Source organism: Sphaerodactylus townsendi, linkage group LG16 (genome assembly GCF_021028975.2).
Source record: "Sphaerodactylus townsendi isolate TG3544 linkage group LG16, MPM_Stown_v2.3, whole genome shotgun sequence".
In the NCBI taxonomy this organism is placed as follows: Eukaryota; Metazoa; Chordata; class Lepidosauria; order Squamata; family Sphaerodactylidae; genus Sphaerodactylus; species Sphaerodactylus townsendi.
This window is the reverse complement of record NC_059440.1, coordinates 7894492-7906725: the sequence shown is the minus strand read 5'-3', so window position 1 is coordinate 7906725 and position 12234 is coordinate 7894492. Positions and strand designations below refer to the sequence as shown.

Here is a 12234-nt window from a genome sequence, read left to right as displayed (position 1 = left end):
CTGATAATGTAACTCCCTGAACTGGGTTAATCCCTTTCAGGTACTGCATTTCATTGATTCTCAGCCTTTCGTACCTTTTATCCCACCAGTCTCTATCAAAGAACATGTGTAGTTTCTTACCAGTGGCTGTGTTCAGATTTGTGGAATTCGGGGCATTTTCTACAATGATGATGATGATTGCAGAAATGACCTGGTGCAAAAAAAAATTTTAGTGGTCGGTGGGGTGGCTGCCCATGGAAGGCATCCAACTCCAGGTTTTGCCTAGGGTTCAGGTTCTGCCTGTTTCAGGGTAGACGCTCGTCTGCCTTTGCTGAGGGGGGGCTGGTGAGGGAACCTGTTACTAAAATTTTTGGATCCCACCACTGTATCTGCCCACTCTTCCTGAATGGCACCGCATGTTCTGCTCTTCAACGGCATCCTACATTTGTCTTTTTTAATTGCAAGGGGAAAACAGCAAGAGAATCCAGAGCTCCCTAAAGGACAGAGGGGCATCCCCTACTCTCCACCTACTCACTGTTCTCATCAATCTCCGTTGTTGATGTCAAACTGGTCGTCCTGACAGGGGACTGCAGGTACTGGCCAAGTCCCTGTTCAAGCTGACAGGTTTTGAAGGACATGGTGGGCCCCCAGCCACACTGACAGCCGGCTAGATCGGAGCACAAGCGAGTCATTCTCAACAAAGGCAGCAATGGCTTTAAATTTCTCATCCCAGGTTTCTCTGTTGACCTGAGCGGCGCCATTTTGACTTTGCTTCTAACTCGCTCAAATCAAAGCCCGAAACCTTCAGTTTCGGTTTCCTAGTACTGGTTCTTTTTTCTTGTATAACATATGCACTTTTCAATATTGTTTGTGTAATCAACAAGTGGGCATTCTACATATACCGTATATACTCAAGTATAAGCCGACTTTTTCAGCACATTTTTATGCTGATAAAGCCTCCTTCAGCTTATACTTGAGTATATACGGTAATTCCAAGATGGCGGCCGGAGCTGGGGCTGCTGTGGGGATCCAATAAGCACGTTGCTGCTTTTTTTCTAACTCACCAGTAGATAAGCTACTGCACAGGAGAGGCCTTAATTACTGAATTAATATAGTTTCTTGGCACCCAATTTGTGAATTGAAGTCCTAGGAAAAGGAGGAAATATTTACAAGGGTCCCGGAAGGGGTCTTGCTCTTGCCATTCCAACCAACATGGCAGCCCATAAAACCAACAAGCCAACCATTTCACCAAGACTTTCAGGATCTCCGCCTCCCATTACAGCCCTGCCAATGTCCCCAGATTTCCATAGATCAGAAAGATGTGTTTCCATCCAGCCACCCATGTTGATTAGTCAGAATCTGGGCCCCAGGGGCATAATGCCCATTGGGCAAGGTGGGCAGCTGCCCAGGGCATCACTGTCCTGGGACTGCTGGAATGCTGGGCAAAAGTCCAACAAAAAGGAAAGGGTAGCTATTTATTCAGTTTTATATGCCACCCTTCAGGGCAGCTTGTAGTATTTAACATTGAATACAATAAAATACATTAAAGTTCAACCTGGATCCTGTGGTGATTACAGTAACAATATAGAGGAGGGGAGAGGTGGAAATGGATAGAAAAGAATGGAGACAGAGAGAGGCCAAGTGACGGAGAACTGGAGTAGCCTCAACCGCATGTCTGACGGAAGTGCTCTGTTTTACAGGCCTTGTGGAACTGCATTGGAACCTACAGGGCCTGGGTCTTACTAGACAGACTGTTTCACCAGATTGGGACCAGGAAAGAAAAGGCCCTGGTCCCAGTGGTGGGATCCAAAAATTTTAGTAACAGGTTTTTTTTATTAATTTATTAATTTATTAATTCATTACTTATATTTATATACCGCCCTCCCCCGAAGGGCTCAGGTTCCCATGGTGGTGGGATTCAAACTGGCGTAGCGCCAATGGGGCTGGGCGGGGCACGACGGGGGTGTGCCCGGGGATTCCAGGGCGGGGGATTCCTGGGCGGGGCTGTGGCAAGGACACAGCCGCTGCGCCGGTCCTTGGGCGGGAAACGAATGCACGCAGGCGCAGGCTGCCACGCGACGCTGTGCACCTCCTCCTGCTAGACTCGCTTCTGTTGCCTGCGACTTACTGCTGGAGAGGAGGGGCGTCACTAAGGCAAAAATCACGTGGCAAAATCACCAATTAGTAACCCCCTCTCGGCACACACAAATAATTAGTAACCTACTCTCGGGAACCTGTGAGAACCTGCTGGATCCCACCTCTGCCTTGTCCTGATTGAAGCTAAGTAGATCTCATTTGGGCCACGGATCGCCCGAAGATTTTCACTCGTTGACCACAGCGAGAGCTACAGCCCCATTGTGCAATAGAGTCTCTGACTAGGATCAGGAAGACCTGTGTTCAAATTCCCACTCAGCTATGAAGCTCACTGACTTGGACCAGTCACGCTATCTCTCAGAACAGCCTACCTCACAAGTGATTGTCAGGAGAAATGGAGAAGGGGAGAGCCACAAATTCTGCTCGGAGCTCTCTGTCGGAGGGGCAGGATAAAACTTCACGTAGTTCTCCAAAAAGTGAAGGGAGGGGACACCATCCAATTAAAAATAAACCGTCAAAACAGGTTTTTCCAGAGACTGAAGAGGCGAGGATTGAAAAACTAAAATGGGAAATGGAGGAGGAAAGTAAGGGGAAAAAAACACTTGGGCAGGAGGATTACTCATTCCCAGATACCACTGCCAATTCACGTCTCTTCCTGGGATGCACAAGTCCATCTTTGGCCCCGCAGATTGGAGCAGGGCCCAGGTATCTGCCCACTCTTCCTGAATGCCACCACATGTTCTGCTCTTCAACGGCATCCTACATTTGTCTTTTTTAATTGCAAGGGGAAAACAGCAAGAGAATCCAGAGCTCCCTAAAGGACAGAGGGGCATTCCCTACTCTCCACCTACTCGCTGTTCTCATCAATCTCTGTTGTTGATGTCAAACTGGTCGTCCTGACAGGGGACTGCAGGTACTGGCCAAGTCCCTGTTCAAGCTGACAGGTTTTGAAGGACATGGTGGGCCCCCAGCCACACTGACAGCCGGCTAGATCGGAGCACAAGCGAGTCATTCTCAACAAAGGCAGCAATGGCTTTACATTTCTCATCCCAGGTTTTCTCTGTTGACCTGAGCTGCGCCATTTTGACTTTAAGCTTTCCTTTAAACTCAAGCTTCAATTGGCAAAAGTGCCCTTCTAAAACTTCTTCGAAGGCTTTCGGGATTTCCTAGTACTGTGTATTTTTTCTTGTATAACATATGCACTTTTCAATATTGTTTGTGTAATCAACAAATGGGCATTCTATATATACCGTATATACTCAAGTATAAGCCGACTTTTTCAGCACATTTGTATGCTGAAAAAGCCCCCCTCAGCTTATACTCGAGTATATACGGAAATTCCAAGATGGCAGCCGGAGCTGGGGCTGCTGTGGGAATCCGATAAGCATGTTGCTGCTTTTTTCTAACTTACCAGAGAGCAGTAAAAACAAGCTGTAAGGACAGCCTGCATAGCATTACAACTAGGTTGTGTGTGTTTGTGTGTGTGTGTTAAAAGAAACGAGGCTTTCTCTCCTCAGGGTTATTGGTGCGTTGCATTCTAAATGAATACAGTTCTTCATACAGTAGTTTATTGCCAAATACTGATGTTGCTGAAGACAAAGACTTTCTTTGGAGCAAAGTTTAGGCCGGAATGGCTATGAATTCCAAAATTATTCTACATTTGGAGGAAAACAGTGGTTCATTTGTATTCCTAGAGTGCTGGAAAGCTGCTCCTCAACAATGCAAACTCTGTTAAGCAGCTCTATCTCATCTTGCTCCCAAATCTTCCGTTTTTAGCTGTTACTGAGTCAAGTTCGAAGGCTTATACTTGAGTCAATACGTTTCTCAGTTTTTTTGTGGTAAAATTAGGTGCCTTGGCTTATATTCGGGTCGGCTTATACTCAAATATATACGGTAAGTACAAATAAAGCACACTTGATTACCCTCCAGTGCTCTGGCACGCAGTGGGACTGGAAGTACATTGAGGCAAGAAATCTTGTCCCGATACGTTTCCTCTTTGTGGCATGCCGAGAGAGGAGGTGCGTTGAGGCAAGATTTCTTGTTCTGACGCACTTCCTCGTGCCCTGCCCGTGCTTCTTCCTTTCCATGGACAAAGCAAGAGCACTTCTGGTGTGACTTTTCATGCCAGAGCGGGGTGAGGGCAAAGAACATTGGGTAATCAGCCAGTATGTAAAGGACTGCATTAATTGCCTATATAACCATACTACAGAAGAACCCAATACAACTTAACCTACAAAAACCAACAGCAAAAGCAGAGAAGAAAAACTGTGAACAAAAAATAAAAACACCAACCAACATTAAATGAGCAACATTAGCTCAGCCCTGAACTGGCTAACTACGGCATCCATCATCTGATGTTTGAAAACGAAGTCTGCTACTTGGAGGTACACTAGAAGAAGAAGAAGAAGAAGAAGAAGAAGAAGAAGAAGAAGAAGAAGAAGAAGAAGAAGAAGAAGAAGAAGAAGAAGAAGAAGAAGAAGAAGAAGAAGAAGAAGAAGAAGAAGAAGAAGAAGAAGAAGAAGAAGAAGAAGAAGAAGAAGAAGAGGAGGAGGAGGAGGAGGAGGAGTTTGGATTTATATCCCCCCTTTCTCTCCTGCAGGAGACTCAAAGGGGCTGACAATCTCCTTGCCCTTCCCCCCTCACAACAAACACCCTGTGAAGTAGGTGGGGCTGAGAGAGCTCCCAGAAGCTGTGACTAGCCCAAGGCCACCCAGCTGGCATGTGTTGGAGTGTACAGGCTAATCTGAATTCCCCAGATGAGCCTCCACAGCTCAGGCGGCAGAGCTGGGAATCAAACCTGGTTCCTCCAGATTAGATACACGAGCTCTTAACCTCCTACGCCAATACTCCGTCTTCAGGGAAGTTCTGTTTAACTTTCATGGCTCTTTGCAGTCAATAGATTTAGCTCCATGAAAATGTACTTGATTCATCTTAAAAATCATATTTAGGTCAGTACATCATATTTAGGTCAGTACAGTTGCACAGCTGCAACTCTTCTGGCTGCAAGTGGGAGGGATTATATATTTGAAGGCTCACCTGCATTTGAAACTCCCTGCAAGCAGAAAACTAGCATGTCTGCAAGAGCGGCTCAGCTGCTGACGATTTTCTAATTATAGGGAGATTTTCCCCATTGACAAAGCATACTTGCTTCCCCACCTGCATCTTAAAGTGGAACAGCACAGAAAAAGCACCGAACATAACACCTGGCAGCTGCAAACCCTGAAAATTAACTCCCCCTCCGGCGCAGCTCAGACAATTAAGGTTCACTACCAGACAGCATTCCCCATAGGAAGTCTTGATGTACCTGCATCCCTCCAAATTGTCTGACGGGATACCACCTGTGGAAGGGCCCATGGGTAGCCATGAAATTCCTGGAGATTAAGACTCACCTTGGCTTTATTGATTGTACAATGAAGAGCGTTGTTTTCTTGGTCGTACAGTAAGCTGAAGTCTAAAGTCCCCAGGGCAGCTGGAAGAAATGGGGAAAAGAAGATATTTTAGGGAGAAGAAGGAAGGGGGGGGGTTAGTTTGTTTTGGTTTGTTCCTCTTCTGTGTAAATCAGAACGGTGAATGCTGGTGGGAAAAGTCTGAATAGGAGTTCCCAAAAGTTATTTGGCATTATAAATGCTAAGTAGGGAAGGCCTGTTTATCGGTGTGCTGTTTATTTTTTTCAAGAATACAAATATCCTGCTTTTTTTGCACGAGGAAAACCCTTAAAACAGCTTTGTGCGTCTCTTGTGGGTTTTCCGGGCTGTGTAGCCGGGGTCTGGTAGTTTTTGCTCCTAATGTTTCGCCTGCTGCATCTATGGCTGGCGTCTTCAGAGGCATGTCCCGGTAGCATGGGTTTCTCTCCGTGGCACAGTGGGACACACCTCTGAAGATTCCATCAAGATTATCCTCCTATGGAGGAGTCCGACTGCTCCCTAGGGGAGGGTTTTAAAGGAAAGGATTCTCCGGGTGCCTTTATTATGAAATTACCGCTGTTTTAATGAAACTCAGTATGTTTTAATGTTGGAGTTTTATGGGCTACTGCTGTTTTATTTGTATGGTTTGCCCTAATTCACTGTATTAATTTTGTTGTACACCGCCCGGAGCCCCTCGGGGCTAGGGCGGTATAAAAATCAAAATAATAAACAAACAAACAAACAAACAAACAAACAAACTAACTAACTAACTAACTAACTAACTAACTAACTAACTAACTAACTAACTAACTAACTGAAGGAGCAAAAACTACCAGACCCCGGCCACACAACCTGGAAAACCCACAACAGCCGGTCGATTTGAGCTGCGAAAGCCTTCGACAATAGCTTTGTGTGTGTGTTGAGTGCCATCGCGTTGCTTCTGATTCACGGCAACGCTATGATTCAATGTGCTTCAAAATGTTCCATTGTTAACAGCCTTCTATTGTTAGCAGCCTTGCAAACTGAGGACCATAATTTCCTTTATAGAGTCGCTCCATCTCATGTTGGGTCTTCCCCTGCAGGTTAAACCTATATTTATTTAAAAACATTTCTATCCCACTTTCCTCTCATTCTCCATGGAACCTTAAGAAGAACACTCATCCCCAGTCTTTAAGTACGGTTCAGAAAGACATTCAAACATAACAGCAGTAAAGGGTGGGGAATCAAATATAATAAAATAGATAAATGAAAGTAAAAGGAGAAAAGTAGTAGAGAAAGACACACAGGAAGAAGAAGAGTTGGATTTATATCCCCCCCCCCCTTTCTCTCCTGCAAGGAGACTCAAAGGGGCTGACAATCTAAGAACATAAGAACATAAGAACAAGCCAGCTGGATCAGACCAAAGTCCATCTAGTCCAGCTCTCTGCTACTGGCAGTGGCCCACCAGGTGCCTTTGGGAGCTCACCTGCAGGATGTGAAAGCAATGGCCTTCTGCGGCTGTTGCTCCCGATCACCTGGTCTGTCAAGGCATTTGCAATCTCAGATCAAAGAGGATCAAGATTGGTAGCCATAAATCGACTTCTCCTCCATCAATCTGTCCAAGCCCCTTTTAAAGCTAAATCTCGTTTCCCTTCCCCCCTCACAACAAACACCCTGTGAGGTAGGTGGGACTGAGAGAGCTCCGAAGAACTGTGACTAGCCCAAGGTCACCCAGCTGACCTGTGTGGGAGTGCACAGGCTAACCTGGATTCCCCAGATAAGCCTCCACAGCTCGAGCGGCAAAGAATCAAACCCGGTTCCTCCAGATTAGAGTGGCAGCATATTCTAAACACCAACCTTGGGCTATGTTGTCCTCTACATCTTCTAAATGTGTTCTCCCCTCCCCCTCCCCGAATACGCTGTGGAGACTGGATACTTGCTTTCCATGAAGAAACACAGCTGGGCCTAAGGAATGTCAACTTCTGCTTCCGACCGGGTGCCTGCCTGCACTGCGTTCCCACGCAAATCCACGCAGGCCTGCTGGTATAATTCTAGGGTTTGTTTGTTCCCACACAGAGATTATTGATTGAAACAGAAAGACACCCCGTTGGTTTCAAAACACACTCGAAGGCTGTCCTTAGCAGTACGCTGGAGAAAAAAACCGAGATGGGGGGGATGATGGTGCCAAAAATTGGTTAAATTTAGTTCCGTGTATCAAAAGGGAAGTAGTGAGAAAGGCATAGGATAGGTTGCTGATCTGCAGAAAAGATGAATAGGCTGTAAATGGCCTCATTGGTATCCTACTCTGGCTGCGCCGCTTCAGCTTTAATCATTAATTTCTCTCTCTTTTTTGGCACTTTTCTGAGACTCTTGACTTGATTGGATCTATGAGGAATATTGTCAGGGGCTGTGGGCCAGCGACAGACCATATCTTGGTATGCAAAAGCCCCCAGGTCCGACCCTTAGTATCTCCAGTTAAGAGGATCAGATAGTCATGTGAAAGTCCACCATCTGAGACCCCAGAGAAGGCGCTGCCCATCAGAGAAAATGATATTCACCTAAACTGCTTCAGCACGGGCAACAAGAATCCACTCTCCCCTCATAGTATTTAGGAGCGTCAGTGGTGGCGAACCTATGGCACGGGTGCCAGAGGTGGCACAGAGCCCTCTCTGTGGGCACGTGCAAACAGAGTCCCCCCCCCCCCCCACATCTAGGCTGGCCTGGGCCGTTGGGCTCGATTATTAGCATTAAACCGAAGACCTAGTTTTGGGGAAGCAGTGTAGGTAAGCCTGTTAAGCGCTGTTAAACCCCACTGATTTTCATGCAAAGAACTAAAGCGCGACCTGGGAGTAAGCTCGGTTGCTGGCATGGGGCTTGCTTCGGAGTAAACCCTCCTAGGGTCGTGATTCACCCATTGGAAGAGTTGCACAGTTGCTTCAAAGCAAAGCCACCAACTACCACCAAGCTTACTCCCGAGTAACGCGCGCCTCGGAGCCAACCGTTTTTTCTAAACTAAAACCTCAGTATTCAGGTTAAATTGTCGTGTTGGCACTTTACGATAAATAAATGGGTCTTGGGTTGCCATTTGGGCACTCGGTCTTGAAAAGGCTCGCCATCACTGGTCTAGATGATATTGTGTCCAAGGTGGTCATGATTCTTCTAGCTCCTGGATTTCTCCCCTTCAAGCCAGAATAAAAATAAACCTACTTTAAATGGGCTCAACGAGGAAGCTAAAGGGCTGCTCAGGGCAAGACTCAAATAATTTGACAACCGATTCCGGTGATGGGATTCAAATAATTTAACAACTGGTTGTTTACAAGCACTATTTTAACAACTGATTCTGCCAAAGTGGTGTGAACCTGCTGAATCCCACCACTGCATCTATCTGAACCAGAGGCGTAGCAAGAAGAGAAGAAGAAGTTTGGATTTTATCCCCCCTTTCTCTCCTGCAGGAGACTCAAAGGGGCTGACAATCTCCTTTCCCTCCCCCCCCCCACAACAAACACCCTGTGAGGTAGGTGGGGCTGAGAGAGCTCCGAGAAGCTGTGACTAGCCCAAGGTCACCCAGCTGGCGTGTGTGGGAGTGCACAGGCTAATCTGAATTCCCCAGATAAGCCTCCACAGTCCAGGCGGTAGAGCGGGGAATCAAACCCGGTTCCACCAGATTAGATACACGAGCTCTTAACCTCCTACGCCACTGCTGCTCTGGATTTGAATAGCCACATTTCCAGCCCCATCTAAAGGGGGGTGCCAAATCGCTCCATGGAAGCGGTGCATGCCCGCACTGGCAGAATCGCCCTCCCTGGGGTACTTAACTGAGCAGAGGGGCAGAAACACTGGTGGGTGGCCACAGCTGCGTTTCGTGGTGGTTAGACATGGGATCCAAGGCAATGGTAGTGCTCTCACACCGCCACTAGCCACGTGGGCGCAGCAGGAGCATGGTGGAGGCAGTCCTGGGGGCGGAGCCGACATTGTGGCTATTGATGAATGCTCATCAAATTGGCAGTTATGCCGCGGCCTCAACTCCTAGACTGACGCCTCCCTTTTGGGTGGTATAAGTCATAGAGCACAATCGAGGGCTTTCTGGTGGTGGTGGTGGGGAGATGTTGCTTGCAGATGTTGCTTGCAGGAGCAGCAGTGGCGTAGTGGCTAAGAGCAGTGGCTAAGAGCAGGTGGACTCTGATCTGGAGGAACCGGGTTTGATTCCCAGCTCTGCCGCTTGAGTTGTGGAGGCTTATCTGGGGAATTCAGATTAGCCTCTGCACTCCCACACCCGCCAGCTGGGTGACCTTGGGCTAGTCACAGTTCTTCAGAGCTCTCTCAGCCCCACCCACCTCACAGGGTGTTTGTTGTGAGGGGGGAAGGGCAAGGAGATTGTAAGCCCCTTTGAGTCTCCTGCAGGAGAGAAAGGGGGGATATAAATCCAAACTCTTCTTCTTCTTCTTCTTCTTCTTCTTCTTCTTCTTCTTCTTCTTCTTCTTCTTCTTCTTCTTCTTCTTCTTGCTTCTTCACGCAGGGTGGCGCTGTGTCCCGCTGCCAGGGCTTTGGACGGGGCTGCTCTGGTCTACCTTGTAAAAAGTGATTCTCTTTATTTTTGCGCCAGTTCGTTTCCCTGTGCTGAATTTTCCCCACCAAAACTTCGTACAGCGACCGGTGCAGTTTACTGTCTATGGCCAAAGGCCGTTGCAATCAAATGTTCACGATGACCGGCAATAAAATCAAATATAACTTCAGAGCAGATAAAAATCAAGTACAGATATTGCCCAAATTAGATACAGTTTCGGCTCGAATTTTCTCGGCTGCCAGGGCAAAAAGTGACATTTTGTAAGAAATAAAAGGTCATTATCCGGAAAGAGGAAAGCAAACGTCTCCAAATCACTGAAAGAATTATTGTTCGTTAAAAAGGCAGCGAGAAATTTGAATCAAGGTTTTTTTTATAGGGAGGGCAATTTAATCCATAATGAGGTCATCTGAATCTGAATTTGTTCCTCCTCCTTTAGCCCTGTGCAGTGTTCTTCATATACCAATTGCATAAAAATACTGTTTTAAAAAAACTGAAAGGAAGAAGAAGAAGAGTTTGGATTTATATCCCCCCTTTCTCTCCTGCAGGAGACTCAAAGGGGCTGACAATCTCCTTGCCCTTCCCCCCTCACAACAAACACCCTGTGAGGTGGGTGGGGCTGAGAGAGCTCCGAGAAACTGTGACTAGCCCAAGGTCACCCAGCTGGCGTGTGTGGGAGTGCACAGGCTAATCTGAATTCCCCAGATAAGCCTCCACAGCTCAGGCGGCAGAGCTGGGAATCAAACCCGGTTCCTCCAGATTAGATACACGAGCTCTTAACCTCCTACGCCACTGCTGCTCCAGGAACATCGACACATAGGGTGGTCAGCAGGGGCGTACTGCCTAGGGGAACATATGGGGTCAAGTGTACCCAGGCGGCGGCCATTTAGTCATGTGGGGGGGAGGAAATCACCCCTCCTCCTTCCCCCCATGTTGGAGTCCAGGGGTGCCCCCCACCTCGGACTTGCCCAGCTGCCCCCCCAGTTTCCGGGCAAACTACCCTGAGCAAAGCGAGACCGGGGTGGGCAGGGGCCTGTGGCAGGCAGAGAGCTGCCCCTCAACTTGTGGCTCAGGCGCGAGCCACAAGAACCCGGCGGTCCCAGGCGAGCCAGCAGGCCCAAGGACACCCCCTCGCCTGTCCCACTGCCAGGGCTTTGAATGGGGCTGCCCGTGTCTACCTTGTAAGAAGTGATTCTCTTTATTTTTGCACCAGTTTGTTTCCCTGTGCTGAATTTTCCCCAGCCAACCTAGCACAGGTACAACTTGATGCAGTGGTGGGATCCAAAAAATTTAGTAACAGGTTCCCAAGGTGGTGGGATTCAAACTGTGGCGTAGCGCCAATGGGGCTGGGCGGAGCACAACAGGGGCGTGGCTGGGCATTCCGGGGCGAGGCATTCCTGGGCGGGGTTGTGGCAAGGACTCAGCCGCTGCGCCGGTCCTTGGGCGGGAAACGAATGCACGCAGGCGCAGGCTGCTACGCACGCCGGTGCACCTCCTGCTAGACTGCTTCAAGTTCTGCGCGCTACTGCTGAGAGGAGGGGCGTCAGTAAGGCAAAAATCACGTGGCAAAATCACCAATTAGTAACCCCCTTCTCGGCACACACAAATAATTAGTAACCTACTCTCGGGAACCTGTGAGAACCTGCTGGATCCCACCTCTGACTTGATGGCACTTATACACACACACACATATAAAGCAGGCTCCAAAACACACGATTTAAGAAAAGCCAAGGACAAATCATCAATTCTGGACAGCTGGCGCTCAATCCACAAGCGGCCCGCTCATTGCAAAGCCAGCTTCACAGTTCTGCAGAAGGATGCCAAAGAAGAAAAGATGACACGATGCCCCAACCCTCTCTGGAGGAGCAAATTCCATTGCCTTTCTGACTGTTATGCAAGGCAACAAGATGAACCCGGCGCGACAATCCCCCTCGGACACTGAAAAGGACCGCAATTACCTTTGCCTCCTAACCACACTCTGGGAGACTATTGTTTTTAATCGGGTAGCGGCAGGTTGCTCCTTGGCAGCCTCGGTGCTTTCCTCTCGCTGGAAGACACCAGTTTTGGCTGCAAAAGTCCACCTGCTGCCAGGTAAGATCCAAATGCCAGGGGACTCTGTGAAGCAAACAGTGTTTGTCTGTCAGTCGCTCCGTCAGCAGCCCAAAGGAAGGCGCCGGTTTGTCCCCTATCACCCGGCAAGACTGAATCCGGTCTATT

At 48.1% G+C, this 12234-nt stretch overlaps 1 protein-coding gene across 1 annotated transcript in view; it reads right to left on the bottom strand.

The window, feature by feature from the left end:
• Positions 1-12234, bottom strand: part of DOC2B (double C2 domain beta) — a 133919-nt gene that overhangs the window by 82333 nt on the left and 39352 nt on the right. The window contains exon 2 of the mRNA XM_048519386.1: positions 5463-5542. Within this exon, the coding sequence (XP_048375343.1) occupies positions 5463-5542 (80 nt within the window). The remainder of the gene's footprint in view (positions 1-5462; positions 5543-12234) is intronic.